This window comes from Meles meles, chromosome 4 (assembly GCF_922984935.1).
Source record: "Meles meles chromosome 4, mMelMel3.1 paternal haplotype, whole genome shotgun sequence".
Lineage (NCBI taxonomy): Eukaryota > Metazoa > Chordata > Mammalia > Carnivora > Mustelidae > Meles > Meles meles.
In genome coordinates this window covers 53022059-53043899 of record NC_060069.1, presented here as the reverse complement: position 1 = coordinate 53043899, position 21841 = coordinate 53022059, and the positions used below count along the sequence as shown (strand labels likewise).

Sequence of the window (21841 nt, the reverse complement as noted above, 5' to 3'; positions counted from 1 at the left end):
GTTTCTAGAAAAACAATTGGGATTATGAAATAAAGGAAAGCTTCAGTACCCCTTCTAATGCTTACCAAGCCTTGCTGTATTGTAGACTTTGCTGAGTCAAGGCACCAAAACCCAGCCAAAGTTTTCAAAGTTAAAAACAAAAAAGTCCCCCTTACCTGGGCAATTTGGTTTTCTAGCAAGCCACCACCTTGAAATCCCCAGTGTCTTCTTTTTTCTTCAACAGAGCTTGCAGGAGAGTCAAAAGGCCACCCTCTTAATTCTGAACGGAAGTAACATGTTCCAAAGCAACAAAATGTAATGACTACTAAACACAATGCATGATCTTATGTTTGGAAAATGTCACTGCAAAGGACATTTCTGGGAGGATTAGCAAAAATTTTAATCCAGACTGTATATGGTGCCATTATGAGATTTCCTGAATTTAGTCAATTTAGTAATTTGTACTACAACTACATAAGAGAATGTCTTTATTTTTTAGGAAATACATGCTAATGTCTTTAGGAGTAAAGGTTTAAGATGTCTTCAACCTACTCACAAATTGCTGAGCAAAAATACTACTACTATCCAGAGTGGTAAAGTGAATGTATGGCATGTTAGTAAGTGGTAAAGCTACGAGGCACATGTGGGGATTCAGATTCTTGCAACTGTTCTTTAAGTTTGAAGAATTTTCAGGACACACACACAAATTCTGATCCACAAGAAAGGGCTCTACAGAATGTAGCCTGAAGGACAGAAAGCTACTGTGGGAATCATGGTCCTGCCAAGGTTGAGCTAAGCTCAGCTTGTCGCCTGGTTGGTGGCATTTTTCTGCCATGATATTCAATGGGAACCTGTTCAGAGGACGTTTCTTGGCACCTATTACATCTGACTTTCGGAATGAGATTACATTTTATGTAAATTAAAAAAAACAAGTCAATCCTTCTCTATTTTCATTTTCCTGGTCAAGTACACTCTTCTTAAAAGTCCATCTTCCTCATGTTTTCACGAATAAAGCCATCCAACAAATGGGATTCTCCCAAGATAAATTATGGTCAATTCAAAAAATGGTAAAATGTGCCTTAAGAGGAAGATTATTGAGAAACAATGTTATATGCTTATCTTCCTGAATTTGGTATAGGAAAGAAAGTATCGAAGTGATACCATTAATTTCGTTAAGTAATAGCAATTTCCAAAACACACTTCTGTTACTCCAGTGTTTCTTTATTGAATTCTCTCTTGAATTTCATCTTAAAATAAAAACTGAAAATCTCAATTAGAATTAACACACATTCTGAGAATTTTTCACTTTAGATCAAGCCTTTTTTTGATATAATTACTACTTCAATGACCACTGAGCATACAAAACAATGTTTATCAGTGGATTCATTTAATAATTTAATAATTATTTAATAACTTAAAAATTCCTTTTCCTTTATCTTAAAGAATACAGCTTCCCCAATCAAATGTAAACTTTATTTTGCTATAACATCACAAAGTGACATTGGTAACCGAGAGGGAGAAAACATGACCCCCAAATGTGCTACTTTAGTATGTGAATTACTTTGAGCTAAAGGTGATGAAGACCCTGCAAATTCAAGAAAAACTTCCCTTAACTACCTAAAATAATTCAGATAGGGGGCCTGGCCCAGAAGGAAAGCTATTACCACAGGGAAGTTTTAATCTGAATGAGCCATCTGTATGACAAGGCAAACATCTAACTGCCACGCATCTGCTCTTCTTAACATACTGTGAATTGCTCTCCTCCCCTCTGAAGCCCCGGGCCTATATTCCCTTACTTAGGTCAGGGTGGCATACAAGCCAACTGCCTGACTTGTTCCTGGGACTCATATTCTTATGAGGCGCCCATAGATATCTAATTAAAATTGTTTGCCTCCTGTTAATCTGTCTTATGTCAATTTAATTAATAGACTAAAGCCTAAAGAACCCAAGATAGAGGAAAATTCTTTCCTCCCCCCATAAAACCTTTTCTAAAATTAAATCTCTTTTTATCAAAAGGAGAAAATTACTTTTTAGAGTTTGCTTATTGAAAATGTGAAGCAGAAAATGAAAAATAAAAAATTTACACAATTTCATTGCTTCAAACTTTTAAGGACTAAAATATCTTTGTATAAAACTATTTCTGCTATATTTATACAACAACAAACTATACTTTCATTCCAATTATTTTTAAAAGGAGTAGCAATTTCCTTTTAAATAGTTTCAAAGAACTATAAAATTCTTATTTAACTATAGAAAGGATGAGACCCTTTCATCATATAAATTAAAATGTGACATTTACTTGCAAATCTACAATCAGTTACTTCAATATTAACATACAACAAAACTGCCTTCATCAACTTCATTTTGGCAACACAAAGATGAGCTTTCTGATGTTCTATAAACAATACGTTTATAGGATAGTCAGAAGTTCATCTAAAATTCGACCAAAGCAGTAATATATCAGTATGGCATGGAAATCAAGGAACAGTCTTAAATAGGAAGGAAAAAACTGCAATGTCTCATAAGCAGCAAGAGCATCTTCCCAATTTAGTTTCGAGACATGTACCATTTTCCATTCACCCTCCTGTTTCCAGGGCCCTGAAAATAACAAGAGAAAAATATTAGTAACTTAATTTTCTATTGCCTTTATGCAAATAGTAAGAAAAAACTTATATTTACAAAATCATGTACATAAAGGTCAGGTGAGAGTTTAAAGTGCTAAATGCATAAGGTTTAAGATTAATTATATTCTTTCTTTCTGAAGGTCACTTTAGTTCATAATAGAAGAAAAGATATGAAAAAGTGGCAGGCTATTCAAGACTGGCCTCAATTAAAATTTCACCTTCTTATAGTTTTCATTTCCTTTGGATTTTAATCCTCATCATATTCCTGATTCTTAATCTCAGCATTTACTGAGTAAGTATCATGAACTTTTTTTGTGTGTAAAAAGTAATACACAATTTAAAATGCAAACAATCTATAAACAAGAATAAGTTTTTACAGTTTTGGAAAACAGTTCAGCATTTCCTCAAAAAGTTAAACCTATAAACTTGCAATTCTATTCCTAGGTATGTACCTAGAGAATTGAAAACATATGTCTATACAAAAACTTGTACGCTGAAGTATATAACAACATTATTCACAATAAAAGTGAAAACAACTGAAAAGGGGAAACAACTCAAACCTCAGATCAACTGACGAACAGATAAAGTGTGATATATCCATACAATGGAATACTGCCCAGCCATAAAAAGGAAGGACGCACTGACACATGCTACAACATAGATGACCCTATGACCATGATGTTAAGCGAAAGAAGCCAGGCACAAAGGCCACATGTCCAAAGATTCCATTTATAGGAAATGTCCAGAGTTGACAAATCAGGAGACAAAAAGTAGATTAGTGGTTGCCAGGGACTAGAGAAAAGAGAAGATACTGGGGGTTGAGAAATGAAGAGTGACTGTCCATGCGTATGGGCGTTGTTTTTAGGGTGATGAAAATATTCTGAATTTGTTAGTGGTGAAGGTTGTATGAACTTGTCACTGTATTAATAAAAGCCACTGAATTTCATGGTATGTAAATGCTGTATCAATAAAAATTAAGAATAAGTTTTCGATCACCCTAGACATCTAGTCTCCTTCCTCAAAGACAAACACTTTCAATGATTTGTCCTTTTAGAAGTTTTTAGGCATATAATTAGCAGACAGCCATGTGTGATAACCCCTTTTTTTTCCAAACAGACAAGGCAGTATTTTACGACTCCTCTTCTGCCTTCACCCCTCCAAACCCCCAGCTTAGAGATTTACTATCAGCACCTACAGATAGACCTCATTCTTTTTAAAGATGCATTCTTTAACATAGATGAACCAATGCATTAGGTACCAGCCGTCTATTGGAAAGCACTTGGGTTGTTTCTAGTCTACAGCTATTTCAAACAATGCTGCAATGAACATATTTTTTAAACAGATCTTTACATACATGGGTGTATCTATAAGATAAATTCTAAGAAGTGAAATTGCTAAGTCAAAGAATGTGTGTATTTACAATTTTTATTTTGTCAAACTATCCTCCAAAGATGTTGCACAAATGTACACTTTTTCCAGTAGTAAACAAAATACCTTACCAGTGTTATATACCAGCTTTTGATCCTTGCCAATCTGATAGAAGAAAAATAGTATCTTACATTAATTGTAAGTAAAGATATCTTTGTGTTTGTATTTGTCTGTGAACTATTCAAAATCCTTTGTTTTCCTACTGTTAGTCTTTAAAAAGGCTTCAAAATAGAAAAGTAAACTAATTTCTGTATTAAAAAAGAGAATATTTTTTATTTGGATTAAAGGACTTCTAATGAATTTGTCTGTATCCATGCTCTCTTCTATTGGATCTGTGATCTTCTAGAGTTCAGTATTCAAACCTTCATTTGGATTAATTCTGGTAATTTATTAATGTTATGTGTAATTAACAAATATCAGTTAATTGATCTGTGTGTGGGTGATGGGAAAGATGAGAGATGTGTTAGAAAGGGGAAATACAACTGAAAGCTATGTATGGGGAAAATAGTATTTTTGGACAGTACAACCTGTACTAGGTAAGAAGCAAAGAAGACAAAACTTGGCCGTTAATACTTGCCCATTATTCCATAGGGTCCACCTATGGAATAGTTTGGTTGGTCTTCACTATAAGATGTGGTAAAAATGGGTATGTAAAAGTCTGTATATGCTAGTAGGCCTGGCAGAGAAAAAGAAGCAGTGGCCAGTAACAACATATTCTGTAGCATGCTTGTAAGATTTTCCCAAGATAATTTGTTGTAAGTGGTCTATATTATAAATGCCCACCAGTGTTTCCACATAGGAGTCTTATCCTGCTGCTTGTTTGGAGCCGGCAGCAGGGGGCACAAGACTGTCCAGCTGTTGGCGATGTCCCGTGTTAATCAACCACTCATAAAACTTATTCTCCACAAGTACCTGGAACTGCTTCCTTTGATCCCTAAAAGTGCCATCAAGAGCAAAAAGAATGTAAGAACACTAATTCATGTTCATTTTACTCCAGGTGATTATAAAGTACTTTAATGGGATAGACATTAAAATTATTTCTAGTTCTCCATTTATTCCCCCCAGATAACTGCTCTGTTCAGTTCTTGACATTGTAACACCGCCACCCCTCCCACCCCGAAGGAAAAAAAGATTGGTCAGATGCACCATAAAAATATTCTGTCCAGTCCTCAGCTCCTATCCAAACACTGCTAATTCTTCCAGGTCCAACACAAATTCTACTTCCTCTATAAATCATCCCTGACCACCCACACTGATGTTTTCTGAACCTCTATTAACTGTATAGCATGTCTCTGGGTTCTAGAGTTCAAAGACCAGTACCCTTGAGATAAAATATTGTGGTGAATGTAATAAACCACAACCATCTATCATAAGCATGTAATCTAGAAATAAGATACTTTAGCACCCCAAGTTTAGGAAGGATATAATTTCAGAATAAAAAACAACATTTTAAGCGGACTAAATTTAGCTTTGTTTTACAACACTGTACTTATTTTTCACATTTTACCATGGATTAGGGAAAACTTGGACAAGAACTAGCATTAGTCCATGGAGTAGCATTAGGAATCCGCCCTCGGAGAGTCTGTCTGTGGTATGGAGGAGTCAGGAAATCTGTATTTTGAACAAGCTTCTTGGAAGACCGACGCACAACCGAAGTTGAGAACCAATGATACAGTTTAGAGAATTAAAAACTAAAACCAATTCATGTAAGTACTAGATCATGTGGCATGTTCTATATATGATCTTTCATACACATAAGTTATCTATCAACTAAAGCTTCTGAAAAGAAGGGAGTCTAATTCTTAAATATCTACGCTCCCACCCCCCAACCAAACAGCCTGGAATACTGACCTTAACAAAAGACACATAACATCTTTTTTATTACTTTAGTACAGCTGTACACATGTACAGATTAATTTGTTTTCTCATGGAGTTTTACATAAGACAAATTCTTCTCTAGAAAACACTCACTTTGTCAAACGAGCCTCCTTCACAGTTTTCTGCCAGATTTGTATCTTCTGTTCTCTTTGACCCAGTGCTTTCTGATATGCAGACGGAAGACCCCCAGGTATCTCTGTTGTGTCCCCTTCCATTTCAAAGGGGATAATAAATACATAGAATTCACAAGGTGGTAAGAGTCGGAAGACACTTGTGTCGCAGTTCTCTCTGCACACAATCATTGGATTATCCCAACAGTTAGGCACCGTAGCGAGGCCAGTCCTGGCCATGTGTTCCTCCAGCATTGGATAATGGGTATGAAAAGGGGCAAAAGTTACTGCCTGGTTTCCAGAGAGAATAAGGGGGCGTGTAGGTGTCAGAATGTGAAAGATGCAGCCCGTTGTAGAAGAGATGGACAAACGATGGCAAACAGCAATGACTTTAATGTTGTCACAGCTGTGGAGGTGAAGAGCAGTCTGTATAGGGCCCAAGACAAAGGTGCTATTCCTGCATTTCTCAATGGTCACAGATCTGAAAAATGCAAAAATGAGGTAAATTCCTCTGAATGAGAGTAAGATGAAAAGAACAGCTGACTACAAAATTATTCTCTGATGGCAAAAAAGGATCAATCCCAGTTCAAAGAAAAGACCAAAATATCAGAACCGTGCTTACCGTAAAGGAGAGAGCAGATATATAAAAGATTCGTTGCAACGATGAATTTTCACATGTGCCCCCACCAGAGTATCTGAGCTCTTGGCCAAGGTCTGCTTGTAAACCTGGCTCATTACCACCATGCGGTGCATCCGAGGGGCCACGTGTGTATTACAAGCAATCTTAGCTCTTTTGGTCGTCCCTTCAACTATTTAAGAAAAATAGAAATAAATGAAGTAAGTTTCAATCAAAGAAAAACAACCAACCATATGAGATTACATATGCCTGTGTGTTTAAGTGTCTAAAAACAGATACAAGTAAGCTTTGGAAAAATGTTCGATCTGGACATTGGGTAAAGAGGTATTGGCTATACTGTTCCCTGTGTTTTTCTGTATGTTTGCAATATTTCATAATTTTCTGTGATAAAAATTGTTTAAAACTTTTAGTCCATTAAGATTGCGTATAGAGCTAAGGTTTTTTTTCATGTGTATCTTTCAAGTAATGTGCCTAAGGTCATGTGGCTAGAGCTGGTCCAACTCAACAACTCAAGTATCTTCTCCAAGTTGCCTTAATTTATCATACCAATTCATAAATAATCTCTTTAAATCACCACAATACTAATTTCAACCCCCTCCTAAGCTACTTACCACATCATTCCATGAATTCTATTTGGATTCAGGCCTTTGATCCCTACATCATTAGTAACTGAGAGCACATACTCCTTCATACACAGTGCCTTGCACAAACTGACACTCAAAAACTCTGTACAGAGGTTGCCCTCCTTATACAGTCCCACCGTTATGTGATTAGCTTCTCAGACAGTACCTCTCTGAAAGCCAGCAGGACACCCCATAAAGAATACTAGTCAAATATAAAGAGGTCACATAAGTATGCTATTACTTTAAAAAAAAAAACAATTTTAATGCTTCCTTTTATTAAATAAGTAATACATGGCTTTTATAAATAATTTTTAAATACTAGTGGTAAAAGAAGATACAAATTATTTGTGATCTTATTATCTAACATTTTGGTATAATCCTAAAAGGTTAGATATCCTCTTCTTACTATTAAGGACTACTGTAACAACATTTAAAAACTTGCCTGAGCCTATATTCTTTTATCACCATCAAGAATTATGTAGTATCCTATATATTTATGGGACCCTTAGATATCTGGAATTCTGTGACCTCATACTAAAGCAATAGGTTGGTTGGATATAGAATTCTTGGATCACAATCTTTTTGCTTTAGAGTCTGTAGACATTGTTCAATCATTTTGTTTTTTAGCATTATAAAAATTTGACATAAAACTGATTTTTTTTAATTACATGGAACCTATTTTTTTCTTTATCCCTGAAATTCAGAGATTGTGGAACTATAGTTCATGTTTTTTTCCTTTTTTCATTAATTTTGCCTGACATTTGTCTCAGTGGAGGCATCTACTCCTCTTTAAGTCATACAGCCCCTGAACCTATCCTGTTAGCCATTGCTGGACTGTCAGGAATAGGTATCTGATGCAACCAAGGCCAGATTTTCTCTACTTTAACTTGACATTTCCAATTTAGAAAAGTCTCATCTGTTTGTGTCTGTGTACCTTAAAAGGACCCCATTTTTACAACAACTCTCTGAGGTTTTAACTGTGGAATGGTCAAATTCAGCTGTGGTGTGGAGAAAACAGGAAGGCCCTCAGCAAATGAGCACATAAGAAGGCAAGGGAGAAAGGATCAGAATAGAGAAAAGCAGAGCAAAGAGACAAATGACTGAAGCTGGAGTTCCATTAACTGTGACCAGAATGACCCGGACTCTGAAATCAACTCTCTCAGACTACTGTTCCCTCGACAAAAAAAAAGTCATAGACAAAAGGGAGCAGTTCCCTTTTTCTCTCTTATAGTAGCAATATTTTGTAGGTCTATAGAAGATGTATGATTATTAACACACCAGAGAATATTAGGTTCCTTGTCATTCAATTTAATATATATTAAAACACTAAAAAAATACCTTGGTGAGCCCAAGCCAATTTCTTTCCAGACTTAAGGCAGGCAGATGTACCAAATGGATTCCCAGTCAAACAGGCTCTCAACCAGGCTTCCAGCTTGTAGAAAGAAAAGGTCTTAGAGATCCGTGAGAAGCCGCTTTCTGCATGCAGTGGTTGCCACAGAGCAAGTTCGTGAAGTGGGTATATCTTCCTGGCTCTACTCACTGTACCTTCAATAAGAAAGCTGAGGGCCACAACAGCTTCGCGAGAGACTAGACTATTATGGGTCGAATGAAATGATGCAGTGAGTTGTTCTGGATCTAAAAGTAGCTCAAGGAGATCTGACAGATGATCACAGACAAATGCTTGGTGACTGTAATCATTCCAGTTCTAAAAAATATCAAAATAAAGCACTCTTAACAGAACAGATTTTATAAGACCTGAAAATTGTATATTTTAGTTATTTTGTATTTCTACTTTGCCTCATCTCCTAAAAAAGCATTTAAGGCAACAATATAAAACTTATAATGATTTTTTTATATTATGTGATAGGCATAAACAGAATCTCTCCCTTCCCTAGCTAGTTCAAAAGTAATATTATAGCTAAACCTTAGTTTGTGCCAACCACAAAGTGTTGTACAAACTTCAACATATTTAATAATCCTAGCAACCATCCTGCAATAGATGCCGTTACCATGCCCATTTTACAAATGAGGAAGTGGAGATACAGAAAGGTTAAGAAACCTGCCCAAGGTCACATGGCTAGTAAATAAGCTACAGATCTAACATAAAAATAGCCACCTTGGACATTCATTCCATGAAACACGGGCTTTCTTTATTTACCTTCTCTTATTACAGGAGGAGTTTCAAATTCCACTGGATGAAACAATGCAACTACCCTTACAGTAGCTAGATTTAAGAGAAGTTACCACTTTTGGACCCTTACAGTAGCTAGATTTAAGAGAAGTTACCACTTTTGGAATAAGCTTTGAGTTGGCAGATGTCTCAGTGACTTGGCTCATTCATTTGACATGTATTTCTTGAATATCTCTTATGTGGTATGAGCAGTGTTAGGTGATAAATTATTCAAACTGAATAGGACATAGTTCTTGTCCTCAAGAACTCAGAGCCTATGTAGTGAAAAGACAATACAAGCAACTATTATACAATGAGATAAGAATTACAGCAGACATCTGTAAAGACATGCTATGAGCCTGAGAAGAATAAGGAACCCCTCTTGGGGAAAAAAAAATCATCACAGAGTGCTATTTGGACAGATTCTTAATTAATGCTGGTAGTTATGCCAACAGAAAAGGAAAAAAGGCATTCTAGGCCTAGAGAATAACATATGCAAAGATCCTCAGCAGTAACATTACCTGCTGTGTTCAGAAAACTGGTAGTAGGGACCAATCATGAAAGGCCTATCTAAAACACTAAAGCATCTGGGCTTTATCTTGTGTGCCAGGGACTTTAAAACTGTTTTCTAAATAGCTAATCCCATTTTTCTTCTTAATACACTCTCACTGGGACACCACAGAACATGTCAAAGCAGAGAAGCCACTCTTGACCTCTCTTACTGCATCCCCCTCACCCACAGCAGGCTCTGAGGTGGCTCCGTGGAGCAACAGATGAAAACAACAGTGACAATGATAATTACTGATGGGAGTTTTGACAAAAACCAACAGAATCCTTTTGCATTAGAAGTCCTGTGTAGTAGGTGGAGGGTAGACTAAGAGCAGGGTAACCAGGTAGGACCTAATGATAGAAATCAAGGCCTCCCCCAAATGTCAGTATGACCTATATAAGAGGAAGAAAAGAGACAGAACTTATTTTTAAAGACTTTATTTTTAAAGTAAACTCTACACCCAACGTGGGGCTTGAACTCACAACCCTGAGCTCAAGAGTTGCACACACCCCTTCCACTGAGTCAGCCACACAAAGAGGGACAGATTTTTAAATCAGAGTTATTTTGAGGCAGAATAAGAAAGACTTGACAGAAAACTAGGTATGGGTGCTAAGAGAATGAGCATTGGTAGCTGGTGGTAACTTTCTCTGGCTTTAGGAATATAAGTCAATTCAAGTAAAGGGAGATTTTACTGTAGGGACACACAGTCATCTCCCAAACTGAAGTATAGGTAGGTCTCATCAGAAGTGCAACTGGAAGGCCATCTTGAGCCTCTAGGTTCTCTCTCGCCAGCATCTCTACACGTCTGTTCCATTCTTGTCTTTTTCTCTGACTACCTCAGAGTTTCTAATCCCTCATAACTCTAGGTCACCCAGGAATATGGTGGCTATTCTGGTACCAATGCTACCTGCACTCCCAGCTCAAGCACCAGCACAAACTGGTAATTTCTTCAGTTTCTGGGGGCACTGATTGGGCCGGGTCATCCATTCAAAGCAGACCAATTTCAAATACATACCTATGAATGTGTCCGTATCTGGTCTAAATCAGTTGTTCGGAGAGATCATGCTATAGCACAAACTAAGAGTCACCATTTGCTGATGCTTACTGTGCAACAAGTCTCACGCTAATGTATTCTAGATTCCCACAACCACTCAGAAATAGGCATTACCATTCCCATTTACAAAAGAGAAGCCAAGGCCTAGGAAAGCTAACCAACTTGCCTAAAATCATGTGATATTGAATGTAAGAGCCAATTTGAATGCAGACTACCTTAGTTCAAAACCCCATCTCTACATGGTGCCCATTCATATGGAAAGACAGACAATGACTGGCCTCGCTAATACACCTGGACTTGAACAGTCTGAATTTCAAGTATAGATAGAACACCTACATGAGGAGGAAAATCTAGGATGAAGACAAACTCAGGAGTCATTGAGACATGTGAAGTCATGAGAAGAGAAGAATTATGTTTAAAGAATATGTCTAGCGAGAAGATAAAATTGCCCCAGGCAGAATCCTGGGGGAACAGTGACCTGTAGGGGCCAGTGGGGAGCTCATGAAGAAGAGTGAGAAGGAAAAATGAGAAGCACAACCAGAAGGACTCTTATCATGTAACATACAGGTGGATAGGTTTAGTTGAAAAAGGAGACTATAAAAGTACCAAATATCAGAAAAGTTTTTGTTGTTGCTGTTTGCCTCAGAACATTTTTAAAGAACTTGTGCATGGCAGTCATACTGAGATCTATGTTTTGCTTAAGGTTTTTTAGAATACTTTGACATAAACAGGTAAAAACATTTCAGTTTTCTTTAGAAAAAGAGAAAAGAAATGACACAATTTCTAAAACTCAGTGAGGCAGTTAAGTTTAACTTCTAGGTTGTCACATCATATGACATATGTCATCATATGACACAAGCATGCTGAGCTTAAGTATATGAAAGCACATCACTTAAACATATAAGAAGGAATTTTTGTAGAAATTTTTTCGATAGTGCTCGCTTCGGCAGCACATATACTAGAAATTTTTTCGATAGATTTCAACAGACTTTGTAAATACTACATCTTCTCATTTATCCTAACTTAGTCAAATTAGTAGATTCAAATTCATTAACATTTGCAAAAATGAGAATGCTAATGAGAGTACAGTGAATAATCTGTCCCCAAATCATGTGATTTTTGTGTCACTGAAGGAATGAATGGAAAGTACTTCTCTACTTAGATGAAGATTGCAAATATTTATTTTGTTTTATAATAGGCAAAAGAAAGGGAAAAGCCAAACAAAATACACCAACAAAGGACTGGCTTACATAAGTAATCCCAACATGATTTTTAATGAAGGCAAATCATCTCCTTCATAAATTGTCCCTTTCGAAGAAGACCAAGATTTAAACAGTACCTTATTATGGCAACTGGATTTTTCAGTCAAGTCAGGAGACTGAGATCTGTTTCTGGGACTAGGCCACTCTTCTCCAATCAAAGATGTCCTCAGGGAGACCTTGTTTAACTGCTGTATGTATAAGAAGAGCAGAAACTGTAGGGTGTTCACTGAAAGCTGGCCAAAAAGAAAAGAGATGATGAATACATGTCCTAAACCATATCAGTTCCTAGTCTACAACTAACCAAATACAGCGAAACAAATTCACAACAGTTTGCAAATCCTAAAAAGAAAAATGTAGAAAGTGGTTGGCATCTCATATGTATGCTTCTGATACCCAGATATAGGAGTTTCAAAATCAAATTAAACTAGAGTCACTTACCTTCTCGGAAAGCTATGCAGCCTCTATGGCCATAGACATTCTTTCCCCAGAATCGATGAAGAGGAGAGGATGAAGTACATATTTTTTTAAAAGTATAGTATTTCAGAAGTTTAAAATTGCAGTAAAAAAAAAAAGACAAACTTTAGTCATCTGAATAAATAAATGGAAGAAAGGAAGAAAGAAATTTCGCCAAAATATGCAGTTTAGTCTAACCTAAGGCTCACAGACTTTTCAAAAAAGTTTAGGATATTAATGCAAGACCTGAAATTGTACGTAATCTTTGAAATTATGAATTACGAATTATGTAATTGCATTTTGTGGGAGAGAAGGATCAGGTTTGCATCTTTTGCATCAAGTTTTTTTTTTTTTTTTTAAAGATTTTATTTATTTGACAGAGAGAGAGATCACAAGTAGGCAGAGAGGCTGGCAGAGAGAGAGGGGGAAGCAGGCTCCCTGCTGAGCAGAGAGCCTAATGTGGGACTCGATCCCAGGACCCTGAGATCATGACCTGAGCTGAAAGCAGAGGCTTAACCCACTGAGCCACCCAGGTGCCCCTTGCATCAAGTTCTTAAGAGTATTTGACTTAAAAAAATACTATTGGGGGGTGCCTGGGTGGCTCAGTGGATTAAGCCGCTGCCTTCGGCTCAGGTCATGATCTCAGGGTCCTGAGATCGAGCCCCGCGTCGGGCTCTCTGCTCCACAGGGAGCCTGCTTCCTCCTCTCTCTCTGCCTGCCTCTCTGCCTACTTGTGATCTCTCTCTGTTAAATAAAATAAAATCTTTAAAAAAAAAAAAAAAAAAAAAAAAAAAATACTATTGGTCTGAGAGGCGTTTATAAGTGATTTCTTATTTGAAGAAAGGTATTGAAGCTCAGGATTTGAAGCTCATGGTTACCCTCATATATCCATTCCCATACACATACAGGAGACACAAAAATGTAATACATCTGATACTATGCTCTATTCACTCTGCTTCCCAACCTGGCTAAAACCGGCTATAACTAAGGAATTGAAAAATACGGATTCTCAGGACCACCTAGACCTGTTTGATCAACTGTCAATCAGAACCCCATAAATCTACATATTTTTTAGTATATGTGCTGCCGAAGCGAGCACAATCTACATATTTTTTAAAATGCTACTTTCTTAAGTAAATTTTTTGAGATAATTGTAGATTCACATGCAGTTGTAAGAACTAATAGAGAAATCCCATGTACACCGTATCCAGTTTCCCATCTTGCAAAGCTATAATACAGTATCACAATCAGGGTGTTGACATGGATGCAGCCAAGTTACAGAACATTTCCATCTACACAAGGATCTCTCATGTTGAGCTTTTATAGCCACACCTACTTCCTACTTCCCTCCCACCCTCACTCCTTCCTTAATCCCTGACAATCACTTACCTGTTCTCTAGCTCTATAATTTTGTCATTTCAAGAGTACTATATAAATGGAATTATACAGTATGTAACCTTCTGGAATTGGCTTTTTTTCACTCAGCAAAAGTCCTTGATTTTATACCTACTTCCATTTAACAAATATGTTATATCATCATTATTCATATATCTTCCTCTTCATGAGACTTTATGATTCTCATCTTTTTCACTTTTACATTCCTAGTACACAGCATAGAATCTAGCACATAATAAGCACTCAAAAAATCTGTGGAACTTCTTGAAGGTTTGATTAATCTCTGAATCCAGCATCTAGTACTGTACCTCACACATAGTAGGCAGTCAACATTTAATTAATGAATAACTATAATGTCCTTCCTCTCGTGGCAAACTTTTCAATTTCCAAACCTTATTTAGATACTACCCCCATGTGGCAGAGAGTGGCTAGATACTAACTAAATACCCTTTTTTCTTCCTGGGCCCATTTTTAGATGGCATTTCTCAGCCTCCCTTGAAGTTAGACATGGTATAACTGGGTTACAGTCAATGGGATGTGGGCGGATCGACAAACGCCACGTTCAAGTCTCCCAAAAATGCTCCACGAAGAAATGGAAGCGAAGGACTCTGAAGCCCTAGTGGGCACGGCTGGGGCAAACTGTATTATAATTATTATAATTATGCAATTATTCACTTCCACATTCTTCTAGGAGGCTTATATAGCCTGATCCATGGCCATGGGATTTCCCTACCTCCTGTGAAGTAGTTTAGCTGCCCATCTTCCTGATTTTAGACACAGACATATAACAAAGCTTTAGCCAATGGAATGAAACTAGTTATAGTTTATGTCCCATCAGAGAAAAAGTTTTAAGAGGAATCATGAGTTTTCTCCTGCTCTGCTGCTCTTCTCTTCTGTCACAGAATAGGCATTAACTATACAGAATATGTTTCTTCAGCCTGGGTTCCCAAATGAGTAGACACACAAAGTCGAGCCATAACCATTTGCCCTAACTAAAGTGCAGGCTGCGTGTAAAATAAGCAAGAAACAAACCTTTGTTACTGTAGGCCATTAGAATGTCATTTTTGTTTGTTTTTAACTGCAGCAAAGCTAATAACCTTGTGGCTCCAGATGATAAAAGATGACTAGATCCCTGAGTCATTGCTTGGACAACAGCAGCCTAGAGACTCATCCAACCAGATGCCCCGTATTACACGGCTGCATGAATGAGAAAAAACTGTTACTGTGCTAAGCCACTGAAATGGCAGGATTGCCTGTTACTGTAATGAGCCTACTCTGATTAATATACTTTCTCTGTGAAGTCTTTCCCCATCGCCAGAACTAACCTTTCTCTTCCCTATCCTATTTCTGTACTCTATGCACACTCTGACTATTACACACTCCACACTATCAAATAGCACTTTTTTTACACACCAGCTTCTTCTTCCTACTAGTCTAAGAGTTCGATGAGGGCAGAGATGCTGTTCCAGTCATCTTTGAATCCCAGCACATAGGAGATGCTCACTGAAAATTAGTCAGGTTCTCTAACTGTAACATATCAATGATTCATAGCCACTCACTCACCTTAAAATATTTTTAAAGTCAGTGAAAGTATTTCCCTCAATTACAGGGTTTTTGTAACATTAGTGCTTTGGAAGTAGGTGAGTAGTGATTGCTAAGGGCTAATTCATTAAATACTGCCCAACTGAAACAGTTAAAAAAAAAATGGCACTTTGGGATCACAATAGCCATTAACCTAAAACCACACACTGCATAGCTAGTACAAAAATTAAAGATAGTTTATTTCTCAAAATAATTAAACACACATACACATACATATAAATCCATACCTTACTTCTTTGCTTTTCAATTTCATCCTCAGACATACAGTTGGACAGAATCTCAGACCATTCCAGGCGCTCTTCTGGTGTCTTTACTGCAAGACTATCAAATATTTCAAAGTAAAGCCAGGCCAGATCCTTAGCCAACTGCAGCTTCCCACATGCAATGTGCCTCCATGTGGACCAGTATAGGCGTGGGTAAGCTCCTTCTGTGGCCCGGGTTCGCACATAGGTGGATATCTTCCTGAGATAGTGAAGACTGAATTTGGATGGAGGGGGAACCTGCAAGGCACCCACTATAAAGGGTTCTGCTTTCACCCAGAGGTGAACTCCGGACTGATCCATATTATCTCGAAGGACATCTGTGTGATAAGGCTTCTTGGCATACCTAGGAAACAAAAGTTTTTCACACACCGATCTGAAACAAAACTCATTTATACATTTTCTTTTTGTTGTTGTTGTTTTTTCCATTTACACATTTTCTTCAAGATGATCCCCTTCCTTCACTGTTTAAAGATGTATTTGTCAATTTAAAAAGAAGATCCGGGGCATCTGGGTGGCTCAGAGTGTTAAGCCTTTGCTTTCAGCTCAGGTCATGATCTCAAGGTCCTGGGACCGATGGAGCCCTGCATTGGGCTCTCCAGTCAGCAGGGAGCCTGTTCCCTCCTCTCTCTTTGCTTGCCTGCTTGTGATCGATCTCTCTCTCTCTTTCTCTCTGTGTCAAATAAATAAATAAAATCTTTACCAAAAAAAAGAAGAAGAAGAAGATCCAGTTTATCAACCAAGTGCAGAATAAATTTTTGGTCAGATGTTACTACAACCGATTTGAATAAGAAAACTTCTATGCTATAATGAAATTATCTTACTTGAATGGCTGGAAGTGGGTGTTTTAGGGAGAGTGTAAAAATGCATGAAGTAGGAGTTGGAATCCTGCTCAGGAAAGGAAGAAAAGAAGAAATGGGAGAGTCATCTCTTCACAGGAAATCTTTGCCTACTCTGAGGGGCAATGCTAGTCAAAATAAGGGGAATAAAATTTCAGAGTCAAATCACTTACACATAGAAGATGGTGGGTTAAAGATGCGGACCGGTTAGCTGACATATAGTTCAATATGAAGCACTAACATGATGTGGCAGACGAATGCTCCCACAAACACCGGCTGCAGAAAGAGATATCTTTATTCTCTGTAACAGTGAAGCTGCTCTGGCATATTCTTTGTGCTTAGTTCAGGTGCAGTGTTTTCAGGTTTTGTTTGTTGTTTCTTTGTTATAACAACAATACATAATTTTTATGGAATACTTACGATAATTATATCTAAAAACAAAAGGGGGGAAATCATCCACTGTTCCGCCATCAAAGGGAAACTAGTTAATATTCTGTTGTACTTCCTTTCCATCTCTTTTTCTACACAAATTGGATGTTAGTTCTTGAATTTTCAAACTCATGATAATAGCATATATACAATTCTGTTATTTTAAAAGCTTCACAGCACTCTATATAAAGGTACCCTAGTTTATTCATCTCTTCTCCTATTTTTGGACACTAAGTAGGTTTAAAACAAGATAGGCAAGATACTAATCATTGTTTAAGTGGGGTAATGAGCACATGGTGGCATTCTACTTCCACATATGTTAAAATTTTCCACTGTAGAAAATTTAAATGTAGGTGAAGGGTGATGGGGATTAAGAAGTATAAAATTCCAGTTATAAAACAATTAAGTCACAACAAAGAAAAGTTCAGTATAGCGAATATAGCCAATAATACTGTAGTAACTTTGTATGGTAACAGATGGCAACTACACTTACTGTGTGTGTTGTTTTGTTTGGTTTAAGTAGGCTCCACACCCAGTGTGAAGCCTAAGACAGAGCCTGAACTCACAACTGATATCAAGACCTGAACTGAGACCGAGTCCAAGGTTTAACCAACTGCTCCACCCAGGTGCCCCAGTGGTATTTTGTAATGTATATAATTGTCAAATTACTATGTTATACAACTGAAACTAATATAATGTATATCAACTATACTTCAATTTAAATAAAACAAAATTTAAATGCTTCACAATTATAAATAATGCTATAATTACCATCTTTCTGCAAATTTTCTGCCCTATGATTATTTCCAAGAAAATTTTCAGATATGCATTGGTTAAATGAAGTAAGTTACATTTCTAAAGTTCTTGACATATTTCCATTGCTTTCCAAGATGACTATCAAACTGCACCATCACTTGGCCAAGGTACCATCAAGTACCACTTGACCACTGAGCATTCCTCAGCATTACGTAACATCGCTTAAAAAACCTTCTTTATATGACTGATGGAAAATGTTTTATTGCTATTATTATACTTTCCATTTCATTCCAAGAACGTCATGCTTCTTTGGGGAATTACCTGGTCAAAAAATAACTGACATCAACTGGATGCTTACTATGTTCAAGGTAGCACGCTAAATACTTTCCCTTCTTCACCTCCTTTTGCCCTCTCAACCACCTAGAGATATGATTGTCCCCACTTCCAGATAAGCACACTGGGGCTTGAAGAAGTTAAGGGACTAACCCAAAGTCACATACTTAGGTTGGCACCACCCTGGATTAGAACTCGTCTGTCTGACTTGAGAACCTTGTTACTTACAAACGTATTTTAGGAACGCAGTTTTGGGGAAATCTCCAGAAAATGGGAATGGATCCACAAGAGGATTACCAGAACGAGTGGCTTTGGAAGTGAGGCCACATAGGGCCAGGTAAAAGAACGTGAGAGCATGAAACGCAAAAGAAGGGTGTGAGAGGGTAAACGGTAACTGTCTCCGCACAAGGGAATAGCTTAGCGCTGCTCTGAGGAAAAGAGATAAAAGTTACGTGAGGAAGATCTTAGTTTGCCCCCAAATTAAAAGAGGCTGCGAGATCCTGAACTCCTGTTCCTGAAGTGCGCAGCCCAAAGCCAGATCCTGGGGAATGAATTCTGAAACTCGAGAGGGCTAAATTCCTAAACATGGGCTCTTTCCCTCTCAAAAGCAGCCCCTGGGAGCGCTGGGGTGGGGTTTTTCAGGAGGTGAGATGGGCGTCAGACCCACAGCCGTCCTCCCGGGGCTTCGCCGCCACCTCCGACGCTGTCCTGGTCCGGGCCGCGCGAGCTGCCCGGCTGGACTCTGGGAACCGGGAAGCCCCAGCCGGCAAACTCCGTAGCGAACCCGAGACCTGACTATCCAAAGGGTAGCCTCCCCGGCCCGCCCTCCGTCCCAGGTGCCGGCCCGCGCGCGGTTACCTGCGAAAGCAGGGCCGCTCCACGGCACCCTCCGCGCGCCGCCGCGCCCCGCTCGCCCGGCCCGCCCCTCGCCAGCGGTCTCCCCTACTGCGCAAGCGCCAGGCCAAGCACCACCGAGAACTGGAGGCTGACGTTGCTAGAGCGGCCTCCCGCTTCTCCTGGGGGCTGAGAACTAGCTCCGCTGAGGCCAAGAGTCCTTGGTGCTGGGACCTGGAGCCGGACCCGGCCGCTTCTGGTACCGCGCCTTTCAGTCCAAAGAAGTAGTAAGTTTTCTATTGCTCTGCGCATCTATGGTCAGCCAATAGCTGCTGGTAAGGTCGGCACGCTTTGATCAGTAATGTAATGACAATGATAAGTTTACATTTATAGTGTTCACCGCGGGCCGGCCCTGTGTAAAGCACCTTTATTTGTATTATCTCAGTCTTCCCAAGAGCCCTTTAACTTGAGTACGTTTGTTTTACCGACAGCTAAACTAGGGCGTAGAGAGGTGGAAGTAACACACCCCTAAGGTCACAAGAGAGCAGCCAGGATAGAAACCCCGGCGGTCTGAAGCGGGAGCTCCCCCCCCCCCACCCCGGGCATTATCAGCTCCTTAACAAAAGAGCCCGCAGGCTAGCTTTCTTAGCTCTCCTGCCACATTACAGCTAGGTCATGAAACCTTTCTGGATTCCACCCTGCAGAAGACACCACTCCTTTCTCGAAGCCTCCACTTAATGAATTTTAGCCATTTCCTGGTTTCTTAGTTCGTTTATGGCTTGTATAGGTGTGGGAGGTGCAAAGGTAAATATGACCATAAAATGCAATTTAGTTCCTCTTTTATGTGGCCTCTCTCCTCCAGTAGGCATATTCCTGAAAGCAATAGCCTTGTCGTCCCCCTTACCTCTGTATGAGCCAAGGGTAGATAAGGGCTTTGGATTCAAACAGATCTGGGTGAGAATTCAAGCTGCACCACTAAATAGTTCAGTGACCTTGAACAGATTCTGTCCCCTCTCTATGCCTTTGTTTTTTGCAACAGGAATTATTATTGAGCACAACTGTGGGTCTGGCACAGTGCTAGCCACTGGGGTCACAGCAGTGAACAAAACAGATAAGATTCTTGTTTTCTTGGAACGCATATTTTAATAGGGGGAATAGATAATACATATTAAGGAAAAATTGGACAGTTTCATAATTTAATAAATGCTATAAGTTTGGAGGGAGAGGAGGGGACCAAAGCCAAGTTTGATCTGAGGACTAAAGTATAAGCCAGCATAGGAAGATCACAGCTGAAACAACTTTTACTCTGTGGCAGGCTCCGTTCTAAGATGTGCCCTATTCAGGTGTGAACAGTTTAGATTATGCTCTCTTGAAACTGGCATACAGTTGTGTGAGTGTGGGCGGTAGGGCTGGAAACAATAGGATGGTGTAAGAATAAGGGGCTCAGCAGGGGCCATTTTTCATTGGTCAGGGAAGTCTTCTCTGAAGTAGTGGCATTTCAACCGATCTGAGTGTAAAAAGGAGTCACTCATGTTAGAAACTAAGGGAAGAGTGCTTCAGGCAGAGAGAACAGCTAGAACAAAGGCCTTAGGAACGAGTTTGGTGTATTCAAAAAAGAAAAAACTAGTCTTGCTGGAACATGGTAAGGAGTATACTAGGTGAGGGCACAGATCACAGTGGGCTTAATTTTTTTCCCCCAGCTTTATTAAGACACAGAGTTTTATAAGCCTGCATAAAGAGTTGGGGTGTTAAGTGCAATGAAAAGCCATTCGAAGGTTTTGAGCAGGGGAATGACATGATCTGACATGCTTGCAAAAAATCACGGGGCTGGGGATCAGGAGTTAATAAGAGATAGTAAAATATTAAGAACGGAAGCAGGGGATCACTTAGGATGTCTTGCTAGGATCATGTGACTTGGCGCAGAGATGTAGTGGAGATGAACAGTAGTGGACAGATTCAGGATATAGTTTAAAGGCAAAGATTTGGATAGGGAATACAGGGGCGGAATCAAGGGAGACACCTAGAATTTTGTCATGAACAAGGAGGTGGGGAGAATCAAAGAGTTCTTCTAAGTGTGATAATAGTTATTCATTGCGGGCTTAGTGTGCCAGACGCTGTGCTAGACAGTTTACAGCTTTCCTCCCATTAAAATTTCACAACACTGCCAGTAAAATGTTTCGCCTCAGGTTTGTAAATAAAGCTTAGGCTAGAGTGGGGGCAAGGGAAGGGGGATGTTCTCACCGTTAAGTGATGGAAGCTGAATCCGAATCCAAACCTGTCTGCGTCCACGGCCTCTTCTCAGTGAAACCGAGGTAATTTTCTTCCGGGCTTGTTCCAAGAGGGTAAAATAACATATCAAGCAACGCGTTCGTCCTCACGGTTGTCTTAGAGTAATTGTCTCCGCCCATTTCTTCTGTGTCCCTCCGCTCCCGCATCCAGCGTAAAGTTCAATATGAATGAAATTCCCAGACTTGTAACAAGATAAATCGTCCCTCCCGTAATAGGTCGGTACTGGAAGCGGGGCCTTGTGATTGGTGGAAATTCCGAGGTGGAGGGCGGGGGGAATTCATGTACCTCGGGTGCCCTGTCTTGGTCCCGGTTCCCCCCTACCGCCTTTTTACGTAA

The 21841-nt window shown here is 39.0% G+C and overlaps 1 protein-coding gene across 2 annotated transcripts; it reads right to left on the bottom strand.

Annotated features, from left to right (window-relative positions):
• Positions 1-1179: 1179 nt before the first annotated feature.
• On the bottom strand, positions 1180-21815 carry TBCCD1 (TBCC domain containing 1). Of its 2 annotated transcripts, none has more exons than XM_046001784.1 (8): positions 21458-21815; positions 15993-16371; positions 12393-12548; positions 8618-8984; positions 6642-6828; positions 6003-6500; positions 4815-4965; positions 1180-2577 (listed from the first exon to the last, which is right to left on the bottom strand). In XM_046001784.1, the coding sequence occupies exons 2-7, from the start codon at positions 16326-16328 to the stop codon at positions 4836-4838; spliced, it is 1674 nt and encodes a 557-aa protein (XP_045857740.1). In that variant the 5' UTR covers positions 16329-16371; positions 21458-21815; the 3' UTR covers positions 1180-2577; positions 4815-4835. The 2 variants fall into 2 exon arrangements, with proteins under 2 accessions (XP_045857740.1, XP_045857741.1); XM_046001785.1 differs by lacking the exon at positions 21458-21815 and adding an exon at positions 19241-19513.
• Positions 21816-21841: the final 26 nt, after the last annotated feature.

Coding starts and splice junctions, on each gene's coding strand:
- TBCCD1 (XM_046001784.1), bottom strand. CDS start 16,328: ATGGATCAGTCCGGAGTTCACCTCTGGGTGAAAGCAGAACCCTTTATA. Junction 6,829..8,617: donor ATTGGCTTGGGCTCACCAAG/GTATTTTTTTAG, acceptor TTTCTTAAATAG/TTGAAGGGACGACCAAAAGA. Junction 6,501..6,641: donor TATCTGCTCTCTCCTTTACG/GTAAGCACGGTT, acceptor TGCATTTTTCAG/ATCTGTGACCATTGAGAAAT.